Source organism: Temnothorax americanus, unplaced genomic scaffold, assembly GCF_048541705.1.
Source record: "Temnothorax americanus isolate GAGA-0224 unplaced genomic scaffold, ASM4854170v1 Scaffold1, whole genome shotgun sequence".
NCBI lineage: Eukaryota > Metazoa > Arthropoda > Insecta > Hymenoptera > Formicidae > Temnothorax > Temnothorax americanus.
This window is the reverse complement of record NW_027509230.1, coordinates 5,976,102-6,002,352: the sequence shown is the minus strand read 5'-3', so window position 1 is coordinate 6,002,352 and position 26,251 is coordinate 5,976,102. Positions and strand designations below refer to the sequence as shown.

The following is a 26,251-nucleotide window of genomic DNA, read 5'->3' as shown; positions in this document are numbered from 1 at the left end:
AAGCCACTTCGTGTCAGCGCGACGAGTCAGCGTAAAAACCTATCACCTTACCCGCCTCTATCTACATCCGACCGCCTTTTATCACGTCACGGAAAACTCTTGCGAGTCCTACGAAGATGACTTAAGGCGAGTTCGTACAACACATTTTGGATAATAGTATTAGAACTTGGAATCATCAAAGAAATTCAATCAAAGAAAGACAAAATCGGTCGGACTTTATAAGCTGCTTAGGTATATAAAAGTTATCGAAAATTTGTGATCGTAAAAGAATTTGCGATAAACGACAAAAGAAGTGAGGATATTCTCGAATCTCCTTCCCATTTCGCTTGAGAATATATTATGCAAAATTAAAATAAGTAATCTCTTTAAAATAAGGTGCAAGTGTTTGAGTCAATAAATTTTTAATACGCTACTCAATAAATTATAATTCACGCGACTATGACTACGAATCATCGTTAAAAAGTCACAATTACGGATCTCTATGGAAATGCGGTTATTAGATGACGCTCAGACTTTAGATGATGCATTCCAACACAAAAGCTCGTTTATTCAATACGTTTTGTATGTTTTTCATTTGAAATGATTATCGAGAACGAACCGCGTAAATTCGCCTTTGTTCCTCTCGCATGAGTCGATTCGCGAAAATTTTTCACGTAAAAGGGCGGGCGCGGGCGTAAAAGACGACGTAAAAGTTGGCCGCAAATGCCGACGCGCCGGGTACGAGGGAGGCCGACGTGTCGTCAACACCGATTCTAATTTAGATAGTCACGGTTAACCACGTGCTGACAATAGCTCGTTTCGGATGATCTCGATAAGCTCGCGCATACCATGTCGCTCCCATTGCGGAAGAGGCTCTCGGTCTCGACATTTTTCACGATCAATGTATGTATGTTGTGTCGAGGAAATTTGGCGAATTTTCGTCATCTTGTTCGAGGACGAAATTTCTTTTTGCTTTCTATATTAGAAAAGGTCACTGATGATTCACAGAAATATATAATATATTCTGGAGATTGATAAAAGTCGCGAAATTTTTAATAAGAAAATATCAAGAGAAATATCACGATATAGTTTTTAAATTACACACATAAATGATTTAACTGCGCTTACATACATGTAGATCTGTCATTTGTTATTTCGATTTTTATAACTCAGATGATGTTGATTTTATTTTTTGGTTTTCTGTTTACGACGACTTTTTATCGAAAAAAGTATTTCGTATAATTTACTCGAAGTAGAGATTAAAATAGGAAGTGGGAACTCTCTCTCTCTCTAATATACAAATTATTTCTGAGATATTTTCGCAGGTAATTATTTATTTAATTTGATGTTTGGATTTTTTTAAATATATTTCGTATCACGTTTCTCGAAATTTTCATCGGTTTCGCGTTTTGCCCACCGTATTTTCGGATCGCAACTACTGAATAAGACAGGACGCACTGAAGCGCGAATAATTCAAATGATAAAAAAACGCGGTATAACGAGCGTTTGATGGCTAATTTCATGTGCAAGAAATATTCGATGTAAATGTAAAATGTGTTTTGTAAAATGTTAAATATTTCGAGGAAACGTTAAATATTTCGGCTGGCACATAGCCTTGGGGTTTATTATTGCGGTGTACGGTGCGCGCAAGGTCGCCGCACTATCATTTGCCTATACCGACATTCGGGCGAAGCACCTAGCGATACGCGTCATTCCGTATAAGTGCGTTCCGATATTCACTGTCAGTACTGAAAATCTATAGTATACGTGACGTAAACTATAGATTTTCAGTACTGGCAATGAATATCGGGACGCAGCCCGTGTGTCGTTTTATTACTCCTCGAGACGCGATCGCAATTACTTCTTATGATTGAGAATTAATATTTATCAATCCGTACAATTATTTAAATCTCATGGCTCGCTTGATTTATACGATGAAAAGCCGTAATCGTATCGAGCGTTTATTAATAATACGCGTACTTTAGGGGATTTATACGAAATGTGTTGTACGATATCGATATGTGCATATGATATCGAATTTTGATTGTACATTTTCGAAACGGTTAGTTCATCGCGTATTAATTAGCCATTAACCCGAGTTCATTAGTCGTATCGTAATACGATGTTTATATATCGATAATTGTTTAACTTTCTTATTCATCGTTCGTGATTCTGTTGGTTTGCGAGGCGCGTATATCAAGCAGATTGTAGCTCATTACTTGTTTATAGTTAATATCGTACTTTTTATTCATTATTCGTTTTTCATTTTATTCATTTATCTTCAATTACAATAAAGTACGTATTGCATACGTATAACATCAGACGTGTTGTATAAACACGCGCATTCGTAAATAACCGTATTTCCGCGAGTGTTGCGTTGTGTGCTTGCAATCGGAAGGAAATCTGACAAGGAAGAGAAGCCCTCTCTGGAAAGCATCGGGCGACGGCGCGCGGCGGAGCAATTCTGAAGTGAATAATTTATTTATTTTTTTTTTTCATAACTTGCAAAATTAATCATTATTTTACACATGCAAAAGTTATTTTCTAAAAATTATGTTTTAAAACATTAAGTCCTAGAGGCACCTACGCGCTTTTCTTTTAAATCCTTGTAACTCGGATTCTCATTAAAATTTTTAGAACTTTATATTTAGAAGTAAAAAGAGTTACTCTTTCTAAAAATCTAATCGGCGATGAAGTGGAATATCAGAAAGAAAGATCTAAAGTTGAAAGTGGAGGTAAAAAAAGACTGCCTTTTTAGTGAAAAATATTGAACTAATAAGTGATTTTGTCTCTTTTGAGAATTTTTGTTATAATCACGTAAATAATAATTATATCGATTTAGTCTACTTATTGTTAGAAAGGTAGATAAAATTACTTATTAGTTGAATATTTGAAATATTTCAGTAAAAAGGTACGAGTCACTTTTTTTTACCTTCACTTTCAACTTTTATATCTCTATTTTTTTTTTTTTTAGATATCCCATCTTATCACCGACTAGATTTTCAAAAAGAGCACAACTCTTTTTACTCCTAAATACTAATTACGGTCTAAAAATTTTGATTAAAACCTGAGTTATACAAGAATTTAAAACAGTAAAGCGCGTAAGGACCTCTTAGGACTTAATGAGTAATTATCTTTTGAACATAGTCATAATTTAAATATATTTTATATTTTATAGGTCAACGTGGTAGCTACGACGTAACAACTTCAAGTTCTTTCAAGGAATTTATATATCCCTTAGACGATGAAGATCAGAGCAAGATATTTATGCATTTTTTTTATGTGCATATAAAAGTAAATTATTATTTGTAAAACATGGTAGGGAAAATTTATTAATAATTTGTTAATATCAGCTAATAAGTACATACTGTATGCAGTACCTGTACATAAGAAACCAAAAAGCAGAATTAGCTGAGCGGTAAAGATTAATATCTCTTGAGCTATTATAATTAACGGATAACAGATCGGTATGCGTGTAAGCGCAATTACGGGCTTGAGTGAACGCTACGCGATATGCGTCTTTAGCTTGGTTTTAGGAATACCTTGCAATTAACACGGCATAACTGCGTAATATAATTATACGTAAGAGTTTTCACAACTATCTTTATATATCGTAATCCGTATAATAAGAATCTTTATTTACATTTACGAATATATGTGACATTAAAATGTCAAAAAATTTGTCTCGTGAAGCAATATAATAAAAAATGAAGTTTAGAAACTAATTTTTGCCATCTTTGAGATTTCGGAATTAACTTTTCTTTATCTCTCTAACAAGTTAAATAATGACATAAGACATAAGACTAAGATATTACACTTTCATGAAAAATATCAACAAATTTCAGCTGATACGTATTATAAAATATCTTATGCATATAAATTTATGTATACATATATACTTTAATATCTATCTGTGATGTATATTTAAAGGAATTTTAAATAAACGTGTCAAATTCACAATATTTGATTTTATTCCCTATTGTACCTGAAGCTATCGCAGGTAAAACGTCGTTTTGAAAAACGATCCATAGCGTACGTTGACGCACGGCAGCCATGTACATACAGTAAGCGTTATTAACATGAGACAGATAAATACTGATTAAGATTTACGATACATGGTACATGGAATGATGAATGGTCAGGACCTGTTAATCGCCAGCTGATTAGAGCGCGCAACTGCCTCTAAATCCATGTGGACAAACCTTCACTTTAGCGAATTATTACGTAATGCGAACTCTAATCTGATTTACACAATGTTTAGTGATTATATCAATATACATATATTCATTATGTATAATTATAACCGTGTATCAAGTGTCTCAATGCAAAAGTACACTCGCAAGTGAAAGCATGTAAATGATAACGCACGTATTTATAATTATGCATCGACGGATATAAAATCTAAAGAACTGAAGACTTTATAAGAAAGCAAATTTATGGATATTTTGAAATACAAAGATCCTAAAGATTAAGAAATCTTGATATCTGAGATTCTTAAAATCTCTTGAAAAAGGCTAAAAAGATACATGGAAATTAAATATTATAAAGATCCAAAAAGATTCCTAAAATTTAGAATTATAAAACTTTGGAAGTTCTAAGAGCTCAAAATGTTAAAATCTAATCTAAATGTTATTGTTTTTCCGATACTATAATCTGTCAATATTATTCTAAGATTGGTAGGATTCGTGAATTTTATGTCGAACGAAAAAGATCTTAAGTTTTTTAAGTAATCGAGATAACCAAGATTCTTGATTTCCCCTCAGATTGCGTATAAGACTCTCGAATTTATGCAGCAAACCTTTGCCCGCGTCAAAACGCGTGTAATCGCGCGGCTTTAATGATGATGAGCGTTTCGGTCGACTGAAGTTCTAGAACGTGCGAGAACGGCGCGCATCCGCGGCGCAAAGTCACACCTCACTACCGACGCAAAGTGGACTAACCCCTTAATTGGAAACGTTGAATGAATTCGAGTGCGGTGGGGAAGGAACGAACACGAGACAGGGAGGAAATGCGGGGCAAGGCAATATGACTGCCATTGTTGGAAACTATAGCGCTCCGATGCTGTATACAGGAAATCCTCGCGATGCGCAGCCACCCGCGCTCCTGCCACACATCGCTCTCGTTCACGTGTTCGCCAATGACTTTTTGTTTTTCCACAGCTTCACCAACTATATAGTTATCGCACCTTTCTCTCTCACTACCCCAAAACTTTCCTTTTCCCGAAAAAGTAAATATGCGTGCGGTGTAAATATGAAAATAAAGGTTGCATTATATATATATATATATATATATATATATATATATATATATAAATTACATTGCCGGCAGCGGTCAAAATTAATATTTGCGGCAATAACATCATACACAATTATGGTTATAGTCCAAACAGTAAAGCAAGTCGTATTTACCAAGTAATCGTACTTTCAAACGGGAAAATAAGATTTATCAAAAGAAAATAAGTAAAAATGATACACCTTGCCGCATCTCTTAGAATAAATTTTTTCAATGTATATAATAAAACATATAAAACTTATCGTGTAATATTTATAAAAATCTTCTTAAAATAAAAAATGCGGTTGATCAGAAGAAACTGTATAGGTACATCAGTTAAGATCGTATATCACCATATGTTTTCGGGTGATGCACTAATTATCGTTGACAAATGCTATTTCTTATGGTCGGTCGAGACGTTTAATTGAATCTCTTAGCCGCTGCAAATACAATACACGATGTGAATTTTAATTGTGTACGTTGGCTTTCGCTGCTTGTCGCACGCTTAAATGATGTTATTTGGAGCTGTTTGAATGAACAGCTTATCAGATTAAAGGATTTAAAGAAGTGACATTAATGTGACACGACATTAACATCAATCTTTTAAATATAACTTAAACATAGCTTATACTTAAATAAAGTTATTTTAAAATTCGAATAGCTCCAAATAACATCATTTAAGGGTGCGACAAGCAACAATAGCCAACGTACACATTTAAAATTCACATCGTGTATTGTATTTGCAGCGGCTAAGAGATTCAATTAAACGTTTCTCGACGACCATAAAAAATAGTGAGACCGGTATTTTTTTTTAGAATCTCTAATCATCTTTAAATTAAAAAAAAAATAATTGCTAATGATAGAACTTAAACGATTTAAATTAAATACCCATAAAGTTAAATTGTTTAGAACAAAAAAATTATAAATATATTCTCGAATTATTTTAAACCAGCAAACTAACTAAAACATGCAAAAATTCAAAATTTCTTGCAATATAATATACTAATAATAAGCTATGCAATTAGGATTAATTAAGGTAACTGCGATAGTGCGATAAACGCGCAGCACAGTGACTTTCCAATGACATAATTAATAATTGTTAAATCTCGGTGATTTTATGATATTTAAAAACCTTTTACTTTTTGTGTATCTTGTACGATTTATCGGACAATATTTTTATTGCATTTATTAGTAATTAATCTTTTTAATTAAACTGATTGACGTTAAAATAATTTTGTGTGCTTCCATACGCTCATTTAGCGCATTTATCCTACTGTCTGTCAAGAAAAATGTTGACCTTTCAAAACTCCTTCGAAAGATTTAAAGCATTAAGCCCATCGAAATCGAGTGAGAACCGTCGTGGCCGATTCTATTTTAGCGCGATCTCGAGATTCACGTCGCGCGTGGCGACGGCCGCCGCTTCGAGCGTCCGCATCCAGACTCGGCGAACTGCGCGAAACGTCGGGCTCAAAGACTGCCGATAACGAACGTTATCGAGCGACACGTAGCGTAAACATTTATGCTCGCATCAACGCGATCCTCTCTCGCGTCCCGTCCCGGCTGTTCGCCCCGTCCTCCTGCTCTCTACCTTGCAGTCTCCGACGGCCGGTGCCCGAACAAACGATACGAGCAGCACGTGCGTCCGACAGGAGAAAACGACGAAGCATCTGGCGCGAACGACCGCCACGCCAGCAGGATGGGAGAGGTGGAGAGGCGCAGTGGGAACGATGCGCTGGATGCACTCCGCGATGCACTACTCCGCGTCCGTCGTCGCGGACGGATTCCACCGCGATCCGAAGCATGTGAGGCATTGGATGCAGAGCTGTGTATATATATATATGTAAACGCTACAGTATCGCAAAACGGAAATGTCGAAGGTAATAACCCTCGTGTTCTATTATAAGAGAAGTAGCCGCTACTATTATTAACCATTACGGAAAACTGCAATCATAATTCCAATACGGGAATTCACGTTCTCGACTCCTCTCTTTAGCGCTAATATGAAGTAACGCTTCTCTGATTTTGCCTCTCCTTATTATTTTTATACTACGGATTATTTTCAGGCTTATGAGTTCTCTATTACAGCTCTAGCTTCGCAGCTGGATATATAACACTTTTCGTAAGTTTCCAAATAATAATATTGACTCGCGCAATTACGAGAAAAGAACTTCTCAAATTTTTTTGTCAATTAAAGAAGACGATTTTTACGCTCTTTCACACGTATAAGAGATTATTCTAACCAACAGACAACCATCGGATGCTTCTAACGTTAACATAATGGCCAATGTGTGCGAAATACCTCGAATACAAGCGTATTTCTCGTTTCGTGAAGCAAAAGCATTGTAAAAATCTCCACGTGCAATCTGGGAGAAATCACAATTGCGCTAAATAACGTCGGACAAATCGTAATGCAGCTTAAATGCTCGATGCACTCGGTAGAGGCACTACAACGAATTGGAGCATGCGAGGCAATAACGGGTGTAACTTGAATGAAAACGTTTCAATTTCGTGAAACGAATGTAAATATCAACTGTGAAGATTATCGCGCGCTATTTGAGATAAATCATGACATTATTAAGCGACATCACTAGCAATGTAATCCCAACGATGCGCACGACGCGCTCCATGGTGCATTACATTAATTCCAGCACGAAAGGCATCAAATATAAACGTAAACGTGCGAGAAAGTGAATTGATCAGATAAATTTATAATAACAAAAAACTAAAAGAAGATTATATCAGTGAGTAAAAAAACTTCGTATATCTCAATTAAATTATAATAACAGAAATTAAGTTAATTAAAACTGCAGGGAAATGTTTTTTCTTTTTATTTTCAGATTTATACGGTAATATTCTGGACGCCAGTTTCTTTTTCACGGTTTATAACACGTTTTTATCCCGAAGCTATTTCTCTTCTAAAATTCCATTTTCCGCGTTCGATCGAAACGGCCGATAACAAATCAAAGAATTGCTGTAATAAATCGTAACGCAGGTCAAGTCCTATTTTTCCAATACCGCATTAGTTGTAAGAGAGAATTCGTTGATATTTAAAGATGAAAGGAAAATTAAGCAGTATCATATATATATATATATATATATATATATATATATATATATATAATAGATATAAATTTTAAATATAAAAAAATTAATAATGCGATATTTTCTGTTCAGCAGTTTATGACTATCATTTATAGCTTATCTGGACTTATTTAAAGAGCAGAATACCAAAGGTCAGTGATAAATATATTTTAGTATAAAATAAAAAGAATATTTTAATTGTATATTATAATTTTATAGATTCATTAATAATTGCAAATAATACAAAAGTAGTATATGCAACTGAATTTATGTATTAATACTATTAATATATACTTATATTTTTGTCGCAACTAATATTCATGCATGTCTCTTTCAGGCGCTTAACTTGTCAACTCTGCGACAAGCACATAGTAAATATTTACGCCACACTTTGACCATATACACCGCATTATACATTATACATATTCAACAACAATTAATCATACGATTAAACCTAATACAATTAATCTACGACCCATAAAGTCGACTATGCGATACTTTGTATCAATAAGCACGAAACGCCATTCCAAAAGCCGACATTTGCTTTTCTATTGACATCGCGACTTTATAAATCGTCGATCTGTATGACGCATATCTCGTCTATTTAAGAGTCTTTTCGCAATTTCCGATTACATGTAATACTTTTTTTTTATCTCTGAGGAACTTCGGCTTATCTTTCGTCGACGCATATGAGGTTGGGAAGAGTGAAAGGGGGAATGAGTGGGGAAGGGAAAAAAAAGCACGGTCGTGACGACGGTTTGCCCGATAAGGGAAGAGGCACCGACTGTTATGAGATTCTTTCTAACGTACGCGTATCGGCACAAGGCGCCTCTGTTCGAGATCTGCGAGCCGGCAAAACAAGATGCTCGCGGATAAGAGTGTTCGTCGACCGTGCGAACGACTGCCGGTGCATACATATTCAAAACCACGTTCACCGTCGCCGCCGACCCGTTCGTTCCCTCCGAACTTCCCTCTATGCGCGGAAGTGTTGCAGGATATACAGGATGTCCCGGAATTACCGTCATTTCTCTCGACTACTGGCCTACGAATCGAACTAAGAAGAACACTTGTTTTAATATCGGAATATCGACAGTTTCCGAATAAGATACGAAACGGGAACTGTAAAACTATATAGCAAATAAAACTTGAGAAATTCTTAAACTATTTAGATCTTATTTGGTTTCTTGAATATTTAAATCCTGAAATTCTCGAGTGTGTGCGCACACATAGATTCTCGTCTTCGGAACTTTTAGAATAAATTCACAACTCCTTTTGCAACAAAATTTTTATATACCTCCACGGGACAACAATGAATGAACAGTTTTATCTAGTAGAAAGTAGAGAACGGTTTGATATATATAAAAGTAATTGATGTAAAATTATATTATCGAAAAAATATAGAACACACAGCTCTTTTTCTATTTTTCTTTTTCTTTATCTATCTTTGAGTAGAAAAGAGCTCTTATTCCATGTATAAGGAAAGAGCTATTTTGTTCTACTATCGACTCATGTGATATTCATAATAACATAAAACTTTAAAATAATATATTACCGCTTTATTAAAAAAATAAATATTCTTTAGATCTATGTTTGTAATATCAATATACATCTATTATAGAAAAAGCATCTGGCGATGAAGGCAATGACGGAAACGTGACGATAAACCGCCGCGAGGTAAAAAATATTTATTAAAGCACCCGCTAAATTGTAAACGACATCCATCTGCTGATGCCTCGACAGTTTATGTATTCGTTCACGAGTGCTCCGGCCGAAATTTGCTATACTACATCGGGCTGCATATTTTGGTAAAATATAGCGGAAATAACATTTGCCCGCGCGTCTGATCAAAACAAACTACTACTTGCGTTAATATTTCAGGAAAATAAAGGGGAAAATATTTATTTTGTTCATCGATATTTTGAATTTCCCTGCAATTGTATCGATGAAACTTTACAGTCGCAGTTGTTGTTGACGACTGTCGTGCTATTTAAAAGTACTATTGCTATATACGATATAAAATCGTTCAATATTTATGAATCGCAAAAATATTTAAAACAAATAATTCAAATTGTGTGTGAATACATTATACATAAATAACTTCACTAAATGTAATTATATTGAATCGTCCAATAAAAAATTATTATAATTAAATTTCAAATTCCATTTTGCAAACGTGCATCACAATAATGTAAATAAATTCTGAAAGAAGAAATATGGCACAGAAGCATCCTAAAGTTCCACGCATTTTCATTCATTTACGCGGACCTTCTTTTGAGCAGTTTAAAAATAATTTTGTCTGAGCATTAATTCAATTAAATTCGTTCAACATCATCAGCGCAATTGAGTTACTACGCACTTGTTGAAATTAGCTTAAAAATACGTCGAATAAGACAGACACATGTCCATACGAAATGCGTCATCCGCGTTAATACGCAACGTAAAGCCCGTCCAATTCAACCCAGACCTACCTAACCGTACTATTTATAATCCGCTCTAGAGTGGTACTAATTGGCGTTGTTTAGGGATGACGACGTCGGTATTCTGTGACTAATCGACGGACGTCTCGTTTCGCCCCACATAAACTCTCGCACGCGAAGTGGCGCATGACGAACTTGTATTATTGTGATCTTATCGCAAAATGCATAATTCACAATAATTAAAAATCAATCCAGTCATCTTGGAAGTACCGAGGAAAATGCGATCGACATTTGCAAATCGAATGGGAGCTTCTCTGGTCAAATATATTACAGTATCGTACATGATAAGTATTATCTCTTTCAAGAAATAATCTACGATAATACTTTTTGCGGAAATTTCATCTAAAAGAGATGCATTTGTTCGTATCAAATATAGATCCTCAGTGGTGAAAGATCGATTGAGGCCTTCCTACTCTGAATTACTAAAACATCATTTCCACGGGCAGTACCGCTAAGTTTAATGTCTTCTCGTCCAAAGTTCGCGGGTTAACGTGCCCGGTGAAATTTGTCGGCAAATTTTTGCCGCTATTTTTCCGTGTCGGCTCGCGACTCTATCTCCGTCACTATGCCTGGTCGCCCATTAAAACGGCCGGGTGCAATTACGTTTAAAAATAGCGAGAGAGTCGAGAGTAGAGTCTGTTGCGCTCGATTGCATCAGACACTACCACGACGACGACGACGACGACGACGAAACGGACGGTAGCGGAGGAAACAACCACAACGACGACGACGACGACGAAGAAAACGAAGACGACAACGACAACGAGGATGACGACGACAAAGAGGACGACGACGACGACGACGACAGGGAAACGTCAGAGGTTTCGCTCGTCCGCACTTTGCGATCGATTTGCTGCGAGAGTCGATAGTGTGCTCGCTCATGTTTGGCATACCATTATCGTGAATCGCAAATAGGCAAAAAGATCGATGTTAACCTCTAATCTCGTATTTGTCACATTTACTTTTTATTCAGAAAATTGTTCAGTGAAAATATATTATAAATAATTACTAAAACCATTTTGCTAAACGTGAATCGTAAATAAATTACGAGAGAAATGCGATAGAAAGAATCAAAACACCTTGGATTCGCGTTTCATTCATTTGTAGATTCTTTGAGCGATTAAAAAGTCAATTTGTTTGCATAATTCGATTAAATGTTGCTTTTTAACGTTGCGATACGTGTCTTTGATAATCTTTGTTAACAAATCCTCTAAAACATTGCAATAACGCGAAATTTGTTTACAATCAAATAAGCAATACAATTTTGTTATCTACATATTTTTCTGAAATTTAATTAATTAGAATCTATCGATAGACTTTCAATCATTTATAATAAAAATATATCGATATTATTTCCTACATTTGAAAAAAATTACATCCAATTTTATTTTATTAAAATTTACATATAAAACGAAAGCAAATATGTCACGCCTTCTGTGTTATATTACCTGTATACATCTTTTAATTAAGTAGCTAGCAAAACTTCCGAGAAAATTAACGAGATAAGAACATGAAGCGGCTCGGTATCGAGAACGCGTTTGTGTTCAAGCAGTAAATTCTTATCTACCTATATAGCGGTTGTTATAAACCTCCTACACTAATTCTCGGCGAGACTGACGAAAATCAGGCGTAAACTGACGCGTGCTTGTAAGCCCTGAGTAGTGTGTACATTGTTTCTACAACCTCTGGACCAGTCCCAAAGCGTCAGTCTAATGTTTAGATCGCCGAAGATGTCGTGGCGCTCGTTAGAAAATACGCTCATACCGTAAAACCGCAAATTTCACAATGCTCTTAACCGAAATTTATGTGATACTTAAGGGGATCCTAAAGCGGCCTGTAATACCGGCTTTTTTTCTTAGCACTAATCTTTTACGTGGCTTTATAAAAATGCAAAATTCTTGTCTAGAATTAAAGTACGCATCAAAATCTAGGTCATGGTGGTCGACGTTATATCGAAAACGAGAAAAAATTAATATTTTTGTTAATTTTTGGTATACGTGACGACAATATTTGCTTTGTATACAAAAATTCCACAATAAATATCCACAAAATTAGACCGACATGACCTAGGGACAACATTTAAGAACAATATCGTGCAATTAGATCTAAGATTGAAAGCCTAGAAAAAAAGATTAGTTTAAATAAACTTTTATATGTGCAAAAGCACATTTATAGAAAACAGGATTAGAAATGTTGACATTACCGACGTCGAGGAAGTTCAGCCTTCACTTTAGGATCCCCTTATAATGTTTTATTTTAACGCCTGGTATAATAAGATAGATTAGTAAAACATACATATATCGTTAATCATTAGGTATATGTGTTAATCATTCCGGAAATCACGCGTTAATGTTACACATATGATTAATTAAACGCGGCATTAAATACCTACATTGCGTTAATAGGAATTGCATTTTACAAAAGTAAATAGGGTAATATCTTGATTATTTAGAATCGTTCGTAAATTAATCTATTGCGTAATGGCAAAATAAATTCAATCATAAATATTTTATCAAACAAAAAGGATAAAATAAGATAAACTTTTTTCCATGAACCAACATAAGACAGATCAACTAGGAAAGTTATAAATAAGAAATGTCTCTCTCCTCGCTAAATTACACAATTATCATTATGGATAAATTTTACAAAAAATTTACATTTCATGCTTCATATTTTTTGCTGCAAAGAATTTAACCGACAATTCGGACAGTACTAGTATTATGTAGTCGAGCCACGGTATCATTCAAATACACCAAGAAAAATATTATTCCAGCGGCTATTGGTTTTTCTGGAACCGGATATCATATTGTCGATTCAGAGTAAAAAGAATAAAGCACAAATTTTACATACCTATACGCATTTTCGCTTATTATGTATATCATATATTTCTCACGTATATATCTTAAGAGAGATCGCGCGTGATTTATTAAAGTTTCACTTATGTAAAATCGCTATAATTGTTCAATACCTCCGAAAGATATTTATCCCTTTTGTGGTTCATGTTTCGTTATTGTTGCTTCCGAGAATTTTCTCTGAGCTTGAAAATGTTTAAATAAATATTGCGGAATTTATAACGACATTTTATGTGTATAATAATTCTAATAAATTGTATTATTAAATAGAGAATCGTGAAAAACCTATTAATTACCTTATTGCACGCATCGTAAAATTATCGTAATGTGGCGGACAAAGCACAACAATTAAAAAGTTATATATAATGTATTGTCTCACAAGGCATAATCCAATAAAGTAATAACAAAACAACTAACGCGCCTAGCTCGATTGACCTTATTCCAAAAACTAAACAAGATATTTAATACAAAAGAGAGAGAAGTAAGAGAGAAGGCAGAAACCTCAACACTATGAAACACGCGTCTTCCAATTATGTGGAATGTAAACGGATAATTTACAAACTTCGTGAATGTATATAATACACAAGCAACTTATTCAATGCAAGTAACTTTGAGAACGATATACACGGATTCTCCATGAGCTCCATTTTGCTCTATAAGACGTAAAATCTGGTGAGAGAGCTTTGGTTACTGACCTCATTTTCATGTAATTTAGTACACAACCTTTTCAAAACATGACGGCACGAGTGTAAATTAAACGAAAGTTGATCTGCTGATTCATGTTAGACCAGCAGCTTTTATCGCCTTACAACGCTCAACATAAGGTTTCGCGGGCCCCACGTTTCGCTCGAAAAATTACGTGTACCAACGTTCTACACGCCTACAAAGTTTATAAAAGTTATTCGTCTACATCCTGTAAATGGCTTGCAGAGAAAGAGCGAATGTAGTGCGGAAAGTGAACCATGGAACAAGCGAGCTGGCGAGAAACGAGAGAGAGAGAGAGAGAGAGAGAGAGAGAGAGAGAGAGAGAGAGAGAGAAAGAGAGAGAGAGAGAGAGAGATGGAGGCACGACTTACGCAACAACGGCAAATAACGCTAATGAGTTCGCTACTCGTATTCTTTCAGTAAGAAACTCTCCTTGGAACGAACCCATTGCTGAAGAACGGTACGGAAACAAGCGACACGTTGTCGTATCTCTCGAAGAAAGAGAGCAAAGGAGGAAGAACGACAAAAAAATTGTGTGTATTATATATTATACATTTAAAATTCTGTGTAATAAGATGGTTACATATCTTAAACATAAAACGTTTAAAAAATAATAATATAATATTATTATTTATTATTTATAATAATAATTATATTAATAATAAATACCTAATAATTGTACTCGATATGTATAACATCATTATTACTAATTTCTTTGTTATAAAAATTACGCATTATAAATATATTTGTTGTCAAGCAATTATCTTTAAGTGAAGATTTTTATCTGAAATAGTTCCGTGCCATTTATAAATATGCCACAACGTGGCAAAATATAGCCCTACCGAAATCTTTGGTAACATCTTCAATAAACATAACGCGAATGTGGGTGACGAGAACAAATAAGATTAGTATATAGTATACGCGCGCGAATACCATCGAACCGACCTGATTAGATATCGCGAAAAAGCCGCGAATGTGCATGATCACCATAAATATGCTGTTAAGTACGACCACAGTTTCCAAGCATCTCCGTTCATCCATTTCGTAATGAGCTTCCTCTATGCGGTATCGTTAGCGCGACGTATTGTTATTTATCGTATGTATGTTAGAGAACAGAAGAAAAAAATTGAGATCTGTTGGAAGTTTTCCTTGTTTCTCATGATGCTTCTTTTCAATAACTTAGAGGTATGTTTCAATTATTTGCTTTGAATGATAACAAAAGAAACTTGTAAGATAATATACATAGTACTAAAAAGATAATACAGAACTGCAGTCTGTATTTCATTGCTTGTAACATTAAAGTATGTCAACAAATCATATCATTATTAGTTTGTAAAACGGATCTGATAAATTTGCGAAAATCTAAATCTAAATGATGTTATATACACAAAAATTGATTGATTAATTTCCATCCATTTTTCTTGTATATAATACTTCTCGATACATATTATGACAGAACTGAGAATAGAACCGAGTTCCAGCTCTTTATTCGAACTCTTTCTCGTTTCATATCTCGTTTCTTCAATATCAAAGGGACATTGTTTTTTAAATGGTTACACAGTTGTTTTGCGCGGAAAAATATAAAGCCATAGATAATACAAAGATTTTTATATATCGTAGTTTGAGATCACAAATCTCAACGGACATAATCTTTTAAGAGCCTTTATATACAAGACGTTGTATAAATTTATAAAAATATAGACGGCATTCTACAACGCGCAGAACTTGACATTAAGTTCTACCATTTTTCACGTATGATATTTCTCTTCTTACATAAAAAGGTAGCAGAGATGACGTATAGTAATGTTCTCTGTCATAAAATAAGGAAATATGTCAAGTTGTAAAACAGTAGAAAATACAAAAACCTTCTATTTTCCAAAATTTTAGAATACGTATTTTCCAACTTTTTATATGTGATATTTTTCGACAATATTTTTCGCCATAGAATAAAGAAATAAACTACAAAGCAGTCAATCACAAAAACTTTTAAATCACCGTCGAAATTCACCACAACTGTCTGTTACAATATCTCAGAATTTTCCTTTACACAAATGGCACCAATTTTTTTCAACACAACAAAAGGTTTGAAAAACTTTTTTAAAATATTTCGCAATAAAATTTAGCTTTATATAAAAAGGTATTGTTGAGATATACTTTTTATATAATATAGGTATTGTTCAGATATACTTTTTATATAAAATATGGTTTTTACTTAAATAAAAATTTTATTATATCGGCTTGACCGCCGATTAATATTTAACAATGAAAGTAAGCTGTGCGACACATAATGGCATCAAACTTTTTGTTAAAGAGAAATTCAGTCGTCAAGTGTCCATTAGTCAGATTCCCGTTAATAATGACATTTCTCTCATGAAAAAAAGCCGCTTTTCAACTTCTTAATAATGATACCCCTCGACGATGCCCAGCAACTCGTGAGAGAAATGCATGTCGACATATAAATCAGTAAATAATAACCGTGAAGACGCACGGAAGGAGATAATGCTCGCGATGGTCAGACCGACGTTCTCGCAAACGGGACTTCCTGGCCGGATGGGTGCCACCGTTGGCATCTATCGCAAATGATTGTCAATGAGATTCGATTACGCTACTATGTCTTTTTCCACGTACCTGGACTGGTCTGCCAAGATAGACCGCCGATGAACATTTTCCTAGAAAAGAAAGACGATTCCATCAGGCTCGCCGTCCAGTCGCGGGTCGTTGGCGGAAGAGGAAGCGGACGCGGGGAGACTGCCGGCAGAGGGTAACTTCCGGTACTATTTTGCAACCCCCTGCGCAGTCTCCCGTCCTTGGCGGCAGGTGTCACCACACATCAACAATCGAACAACACCCGTTTTTCTTTTTTTTTATCGCGAACACGTTTTCGTCGCGACGCGCCCGAAGATTGGATCTTCCGATCGCGAACGGAGCGCGAGCTACGCGACTTCTTCTCGGACCGGCACCTTCATTTTACATCCCCTTTCCTTTTCGCACGTTCCACACATCGAATCACATCATACACATGATTGATCCAATCGATCAACCAACCAATACTTTCTTTTTCGCACATTGGGAGATTCCATCAGTCTCGAATTTGCACCGCCATCAGAAGAAACCGCGCGATTTGTATCTTATCTCTCTCGAAATCCACTATCGATATGGATTGACGGAAAAAATAACAAATATCCATAATACATGGAATTAGATGTAAATAATATACGACGTTTTAGGTGAAAAATTTAGCCTGCTCACTAACTCACTTAATAATAATCATTATTTCGATACAAACCGAATTGATATAAAAAAATTCTCGCGTCTGCAGATCCTTTCAGAAAGTTTTACAATTTAAGTCCTGAATTAAACAGAATACAAAAATTCAGGAAATTTTGACGATAATATTAATTACGTTCAAAACTTTTCCATCGAGAAACAGTCACTCGAACACGCGTCGCTTATCGATCACCATTCCACAGCGGAAAATCTGTTATTACAGATCGATGAACGATCCGCGTGATTGTTGACTATCCATACGAAAGAACGATATGCATTCGCTAACGGCTTTACGAGAATTCCAGTGTCATAAAAACCTCGAGATCAAGACTTCTCCCTATCAAGGACGTTGAACGATAAAAAACGACGACCCCTGAGCCTTTTTAGATAGGCCGCAAATGCGACACGAATCGCTCCGCGAATAATCGAGCCGATCCCGAAAGACCGCTGCACCGGCTAGCGTAATCTCCGAGGAAGCGAATTACGCTTCCCGCGCGACAGACAGTGACCATAATCGATCCACGTACGCGTCATTAATTAGCCGGCTTAAGTATCCGTCAGCGTGCGTCGATAAGGAAACGACCTCCCATCCTTTTCATTCATGATCTCGTCCCCCCCCCTTCCACCTCGCGGATGAGGAGCGGATCCCCACTACTGCTCGCTCTTCATCATCGTCGTCGCAAATAATCGCGCCTCGCATTATTACACGGTGAGATAACGCTCCCGCTTGGTGGACGTAATCACGTGGTGGCGCATTTGAACATCGATTTTCCGAGCCACGATATAGCTATCTTCCTCCCACGCGCGTTTGCCCCTCCCGCCGCCACTTCTCCCGCCCTTTCTCACTGCATCTCTACCTCTATCCGCCTATCCATCTAGAGCTTCCCAATTGGAAGAATCAAAGTGGGCTACCATTTCCTAGCTCGCGATCACCGTGAGAAATCTAAAACTGTGTATCCACAGATAATCTTAATGTAGCAATTAGATATTCTCAATATCGTTTATCATTAATGTCAGTGTCACTTAACATTTCAATTCTTCAATGAAAACAATCTATCCTTTTTAAGAGAAAAATAATTGAGATGCTATCTCAGTTATTGTGTAACTTCGTTTAAGGAATTTTATCTTAATTCATTTATATGTCAGTAGAACCTACACAAAATATACAATCAACATTACGACATTTTACCATACTATTTAAAGCATCGGAAAAGCTTAATCAAAATCCTTTAGTCAGACATTAAATCATACTTATATTTATACATATGCATCTGCTCACTAAAGAGAAAAGATATCATATTCAAAATCTTCAGAAATTAGAACATGTAATTAAACATGTAGAGTTTCAGAGTATTGTATTCTCATTTAAATTATCTCGAAATGTATACTTTATAGTACATTTAACATCAATTCGAAAAGCAAATGTGCCAAATTTTATTAAGTATTTAAGTAACTAACAATAGGCCACGAACTAAAGGCTACACGAACCATGACAGCACAGTTATGTCCATTTTCTTGTGAATACAATTCGTTTCAAAGTTAATCTTTAATTAAATACAAAATTAGAACTTGCATCCAAATATACTTCCTAATTTGTGAAAGGAATCGTGTCGAACGTGCTTCAATTATCAAAGAAATGTAATTTAAAAAGAAGTCAGAGTATTTAATAAATTCAAATATATATATATTTATAATCTCTTATAAGTACATTTCTGGGTGTGTGCCTTATCTGGAGTTACTCAAAACATGAGCATTACTGCGTTTTCTCAATATCATTAAAGACGAAACAGCGCGAAATATGCAGTGGCAAAATACTGTAAAAAATTTAAAATTCATAATTTCTTTCATATAAGAAGTAACCGAACAAATGACGGCAACACGCAAATACATTTTCGAAGAAGAACACCTCACTACTCGTGACCGTCACTATAATTGAAGGTTCAATCATATCGTTAAACAAAATCAAACGCCGTTGGATGAATATTAAATCGAACGAATAGTGATCAATTGCGTATCTTGCGCTAGTAACGGTCAGTACTATAATTTAATCAATTTATCAATCACGAACAAAACCAAGCCAAATGCATTAAAGATATGTGCATTAGTTCTCCGAGCATTAAAGATCTCATCGGACAATACTAATCGATTTGTTATTTCACAGTCATGTTATTTCACAGTCATAATCAGAGACGTAGTCTAATCAATTCCTTATAGTCACCGAAATTATACAAAACTATCATGTATTTTCTCAAACAATCGTCAACAAGCTATTTTAACCGGATACGAACAATCCAACGAATAGAATCGATCGGCTACCCCACTATCGCTTTAGTCAGAGATGTAATTAGTTCGTCCACCACAACTAAAGCTAAAAAAAACATCGCGTTTCTTATCAAATCTCAAGTATCAAATATACTTGACATTGAACTAATCCAACTACTAATCGCAAGGTAAATCTTAAAATCCAATTCAAGAACACTACACGTCGCTTACGCTTATGGAGGAGTACCGGTCCCCGTGCGCCATATTTCGGACAATCACGTGACAAGATTACGCGTTATTTCGTTCGGAAGAATCAATTCACCACGTGGCCATCACGAGGCGTGGTGTTTTTGCGTGTAATATTTCAAGTATTTCGCGTTCTTTTCGCGAGTCTGCAAAATGCGTCGGGCTGACGGGCAGATTCGAAGGTGGCGGCATCTTCTCACCCTCCCTCCTTCCTTCCATTCATCCGACTCTCTCTCCCACCCCCGGGTTCCCATCCACCCCCGTCGACGCGGGGGTATGTACCAAACTCTGAAAGAAGGCGCCACCGGTCCGAGGAGAGGCACGCATATTCACGCGCCCGGCAAACATAAACACCATGCGTATTTCCGCATCGCGTGATTCACAACGGGCATTTCGGCATCGTCGTCGAACGGCTAACCAACCGATCGATTCGAAATCATAGCAAGGTAACGCGATCCAGCCGCGTTTGGGAAGCGACCGACGTTAAACCAGAGCACTGACACGGGAGCAGGATAACAGAAACACAAGCTTTTACAAAGACGAGCGATCGCCGCGCGGTATCAACGCACTGAGAACGAAAGCGCTCCATTTTCCCGCCCGTCGTTCCCCACCCCATCTTTCTCCTTTCACACTCTCCCACGCATTCACGCATGCATACGTCCTCTCGTGCACTCGCTCTCGTTCTATCGCTCATTCTCTCTCTCTCTCTCTCTCTCTCTCTCTCTCTCTCTCTCTCTCTCTCTCTCTCTCTCTCTCTCTCTCTTTCTCTCTCTCTCTCTCCCCCTCCCTCCCTCCCTCCCACCCTCTCTATCCGTTCTCTCTCGTGTGGTCGATCGTTGATGGTCGATGTAGTGGAACGTTTCGTGGTTGCCCGGGAGTTGTAAACGGAGGCTGCCGTTCACGTGGTGGACGGCGACAACTTCCGCGCCCCTTCGCGTACGCTCATTTTCTTCGTACCCTGGATCGTTCGGCACCTCGGCGGGCGAACCGCTCGCTACGATCTCCTGGTTCTGGGACTCCATAGCAGCGCGCGGCGCACGATTGCTCGTTGTCGTCGTCGTCGCAAGACTCACGGTGTGCCCGGGGTGTTAGCGACGGCGCTCGATGAAAGTTTGCTCCGCTGTCCGGTGTTGTTGTGGATAATGTTGCGGTCGGTCGCGGATGGTGGCCTCGTCGTCGGTGCTCGCGACGGTAATCTCGTCGCCGACGGCAGCGGCGAGCGTCGTCGCGGCAAAGCTCGTGACGTACGAAGGGGGTGGTGTCACGACACGCGCGAGACTTCCCTCAGAATTTGCTCCAGTTGTGCCGGCGCTCCAACTACGTTTCGGAGCTTCCTCTCGCGACTACTTCCGTCTTCCTTTCTGTCTCTATCTCTGTCTCTCTCTCGCTCTATCTACCTGTCGGTCACTCCGATTACGGAGGGTGGTGTGTTTCGCTGATAATCGCGCGGCACTGTGACAAGAGCGCGATTATTGACGGCGCAGGAGGTATGCGAAACGGGTTTGAGGGTCAGGATACCCGCGCTTGTGTCGCGCCGGATGACGACGATGACAACGACGACGACAACGACGGCGGCGGCAAGGATGACGACGACAACGACGAGGAGGACGTGTACGAGAACGATGACGACGACGACTAATAGAATTACACGAGGGAAAAAGGCTGTCGACCTCTCGCTCGCTCTTTTTGACTCCGATATTTACTCTCTTCCCTTGATCTCCCTTCGCCAATTACTTTTCTCCTTCCCTCTCTCTCTCTCTCTCTCTCTCTCTCGATCTCGATCTCGATCTCTTTCTCTCGCTTTCCGCACTCTCCTCACTACCGACTACTAAAAACTAAGAAGGTGAGAGGTTACGTGGCTGCGCGGTACGGCGACTACTGATGACGGGCGGCGGCCGGTACTCGGACGTGCGACGCGCTCTGCGAGAGGTTCGACGCGACACTGCGCTCTCGGCGCGGGGCGGGGGAAGGGGGGCTGGGGGGAGAGGGGCATGTGGCGGCGGCGGCGGCGGCGGCAGCGGCGGCAGCAGCGGCGGCGGTGGCGGCAGCATCGGCGGTGGTAGCGGTGGCAGTGGCGGCGGCGGGGAACGTCGGCACTCGAGCGGCGAGGGTCGGGGGAGATACAGCGCCTGCGCCGTCCCCACTCGGCGCGCCAGCCGCGAGACGGAGAGGGGAACGCCACGACCGTGTACCCGCCTCCGATCGCGGCCTGTTCGCCTGCTCGCTCGCTCGCTCGCGAATAGCGCTAACGTTAAAACGCTAGCGCGTTACGAGCGAGAGGGCGAGAGGGTGATCCTCGCGCCGAAAAAGTCCGACCGCCCGCGCGCCTACACTACTTGCTCCACTTCCTCACCTCCGCGTGACCCACACGCCCAAAAATGTTAGCCCTCGCGCGAGTAAACGGGCGTTGGTGAAAACTTCACCTGCTCCTTATACTTTTTTTTCTCGCGATTACATGTTTTTTGTATTGCCCAGAAAAGGACTTATTTAAAGAGAAACGTGAATAAAGAAGGAAAAACAAATTAAGATGTCATTTCGCAAAATGATAGTCTGATACGAACAATTGTGCTCATTCGCCGTATTCATAAGATACTTAAGATCACGCGCGCGCGCACACATACATATATGTATAAAAAATATATGTAAGACGTTCTTTTTCAACCGCACTGATTTATGCGGACTTCTATGCATGCATCGTGTTCTATCGTTCTATCCAATTACACAGAAAAACAAGCGGAAGTAACTATCGACCTAATGCCAGTATATGGAAAGCAAGGGGTTAATAGTTGCCCCGTTTCCCTCGTTCGCGCACATCTCATCCCCCTGTCGACTATTAATTTGCCTTTCAATGCAGCACCGGTGATTATCGATTTGATCGGTTGAAACCTCCGGCAGAGAATTTTTGCTTGCTTCTAAAGTTTATCAGACCGCGCGTTTCCACTAGTTTTAATAGAACCGTCGAATGAACAGTTCGTTTGTGCAACAAATCATTCCCGGTCGTTTGCCTTTCGATTTAACGTTGACCTAATCGAATTTTCTACGCGATCGTACGATCTATCAACGCTTTGTACATCACGATCGTACGCTATAATTTGCAATATTCCTTTGGCAAGACTAACAGGCTTAATGAAGTTGACACCGTACACTATATATATACATATAAACATAAACACATTTTGTTTACAATGAATTGGATGTTAAAAATATAAATTGTTAACAAAATCTCATTAGCCAATTAGCTCTTGAAGTAAACGTAACTTTGGCAAAAAATCATTATCAATCACACAAAACTTCCAGTGTAACGTACAAAGTCTGAAAATGACTGACTTATTTTACTATAATAATACTTTGAGGCTCTATATATTTTTGAATCATTGGACACCGCATAACATTTTATATTTTCTCTTGCATTATTTGTAAACGCTTTAGCTCATCCATCAAGAGAAGAACTGAACTTGTTGCGTTCAAAATGATAAAAAAAATTTTGATCGAAGACAAGTATATAAATCAGATTACAAGATAAATTTAGTATGGTATACGCGAAAATTTATATACTAATGTTTCAAGCGTGTTAATGAACGTGTCACGTTGAGCAACGCGTGGCAATTATCATATTTGCAGAACTAATTAAATTAACGTGGTTCGTATAAACGATTTTTGCGATCTGTATTGATCTATTGCTGTATTCAACAGCGAGGGAACGATATATATGCGTCGCGATATATGGAAGAGGTAATTTAACACACAGTATTGACACATATTATGAGCCATATTATGTGTACCTCTCGCATATTATTTTTATTACACTTATTACGGTTCTTAGAATTTCGTACTTAATGGCCGTGACCAATTAATTATATAATTACACAAATTATTCATGGCATAAATCCGGAGCAGCGATATGTGCACGGTCAGTTTATCGATCAGAACTTTACGCCGATGTACATCCCGTGCGATTTGAAGGCAAATTTAACCAACCAATTCATATGATGATAGAAATAATTTACGCGAGCGGAAGAATGATTCAAAATATTGTAAGTAAAAATTAGCAACTATATAGACTTCGTTGTACGTGATATAATATAATCTGAAGAACGTCTTCAATATTGTACATGCCATTAATACTGGATTAATTGTTGAATTATCAGACATTAATTCAATTAACTTATTCAATAATCTCTCGTTGTACTCTCAGTGATTGTAACCGGTGAAACACTTTGACGTGGAAAATAGACTATATGTGTGTGCGCGCGCGCACACACACACACGCACACACACACACACACACACACACACACACACACACACACACACACACACGCACACACACACACACACACACACACACACACACGTGTTCTTCTATATAAGGTAGCAGGTTGTCAGTTGCATTACACCATTCCAGCGCAATATTTCTTCCCACAATCTCATCCGCAGAACAATAACTGATGATCGCACGAGATTCTCACACGCACGTAGAAACGTTCTTTCTCTCGTTACTGTTGTCTATCAAAACGTTGGGCAAGAATAGGGGTCAAAATAAAATATACTCGAAAATATCAAACAGAATCGCTTTGATGATAATCCTCTTAATTGGAAATGAAATTTCTATTACGTTATGTTATAAAATAGCTTACCGTTCATTATTGAATGTAGAAATAAAGATAAGACAGAGATCGAACGGGGTATCAGCGTTTCTAAACATTAACCGGCAGGTCAACACAATTGACAAACTATACCTATATGTATCATAGGATATACGCGAATATTTTAAAATTATCTTTCAATAACTGAGATACAAGAGATTACATGTATAAAAATAATTATAAAAAAGCTGGATTTAATCAACCAAATCTTAAATAATTATATATGAAATATATAGGGGTAGAAAAGACTAAAAAATATAATAAAATTAGAAATAGATCGATATCTCCAAATTTGCGGAAGTTAGAGCAACCACGGACATTTCTAAAAAAATTCAAAATTTTTTTTAAAAAGAACCCCTTTACCGATTATCGCCAAATTCAATACCAACCTTCCTTGAATGATACTCTATCGATTAAAAAAAAACAGCCCGATATCTCAATATTTACGGAAGTTAGAGAGCAACCACGGACATCAAATCTGCACATACACACACACACATACATGCGATTTTAATGCGATATTTCGACATTTTAGAACACTCTGAACATATATTGGCATCAAAAACTCAAAAACCAATCTCTTCGTTGGTTTCTTCTACCCCTATTTCATATATAAATCATTTAAATTTAGTTGAATAGACCCAACTTTATACGCAATCAGAAGTTCATATACGAAATCCACGAAAACAAAGCTTCCTCTATGAGGAAGCAATATGAGGAAGCAAAATTATTAAATTCCTATACAATCTTCGCGCGATTTCTATTCCAAATTCCTAAATCGATAAGAGCTTTCATTGAATACACAAAATTTGTGAGTTCTAGCGAATAAAGGAGCAGACGACTCGTGAGGAATCGGTATTCACAATAAGTAGTCACGAAGGATTTCTCGGGCTGAGAGAAGTCGTGACCGTCTGTTCCTGATGATATATCCCACGGGATCGTCGGGAACTTGCCAATCACTATTCGGGGATTTACGCCGTCCCCGAAGTGACCTCGCGGTAGCTCATATAGAATCGTCCTAAGAGCCATGACATCGCCCGGCTGCCGGCTGTAGTGCATCCTTCGGCCAAAAGTCCGTGATCGCTCGCCGCAACGGATTTGCATAATACGAGGATGAGAGTGACAGAGAGAGAGAGAGAGGGAGAGAGAGAGAGAATCGTAATTCCGTGACATACATGTCACACGGCACATAGTAAACATGCACGTGTCTTAAAATATCAAGATGCATTGCGATTACAAATCCTTCAAACGTTTGCAAATCAAACAAATCAAATTAAGAACGATAAATTCGATAACGAGAAGTAATTTGACGACACGTAATTTACTATTTGCATATATACAGCTGCATTTCTCCCTTTTAAATTTTAAGATAAATATATAAACTTACGCATCAGTTAATTTAAAGTTGATTTTCTTGTCGCGAAAATTTAAGACGTGTATAAATTGTAAAATTATTTTACATTAA

General features: G+C 37.6%; 1 protein-coding gene across 10 annotated transcripts in view; it reads right to left on the bottom strand.

The window, feature by feature from the left end:
• The window catches only part of Rbp6 (RNA-binding protein 6), a 634,317-nt gene that overhangs the window by 583,251 nt on the left and 24,815 nt on the right, over window positions 1-26,251 (bottom strand). For 7 of the 10 annotated variants that reach the window (XM_077406147.1, XM_077406141.1, XM_077406172.1 and 4 more), the window contains exons 1-2: window positions 21,098-22,071; window positions 16,994-17,034 (exon numbers count right to left, since the gene is read on the bottom strand). The exons of 1 other annotated variant lie outside the window; for it this stretch is intronic. In XM_077406147.1, the coding sequence (XP_077262273.1) occupies window positions 16,994-17,034; window positions 21,098-21,162 (106 nt within the window). In that variant the 5' untranslated portion in view covers window positions 21,163-22,071. Of the gene's footprint in view, window positions 1-16,993; window positions 17,035-21,097; window positions 22,072-26,251 lie in introns of those variants that run through there. 2 more of the 10 variants (XM_077406163.1, XM_077406176.1) reach the window with 1 other exon arrangement.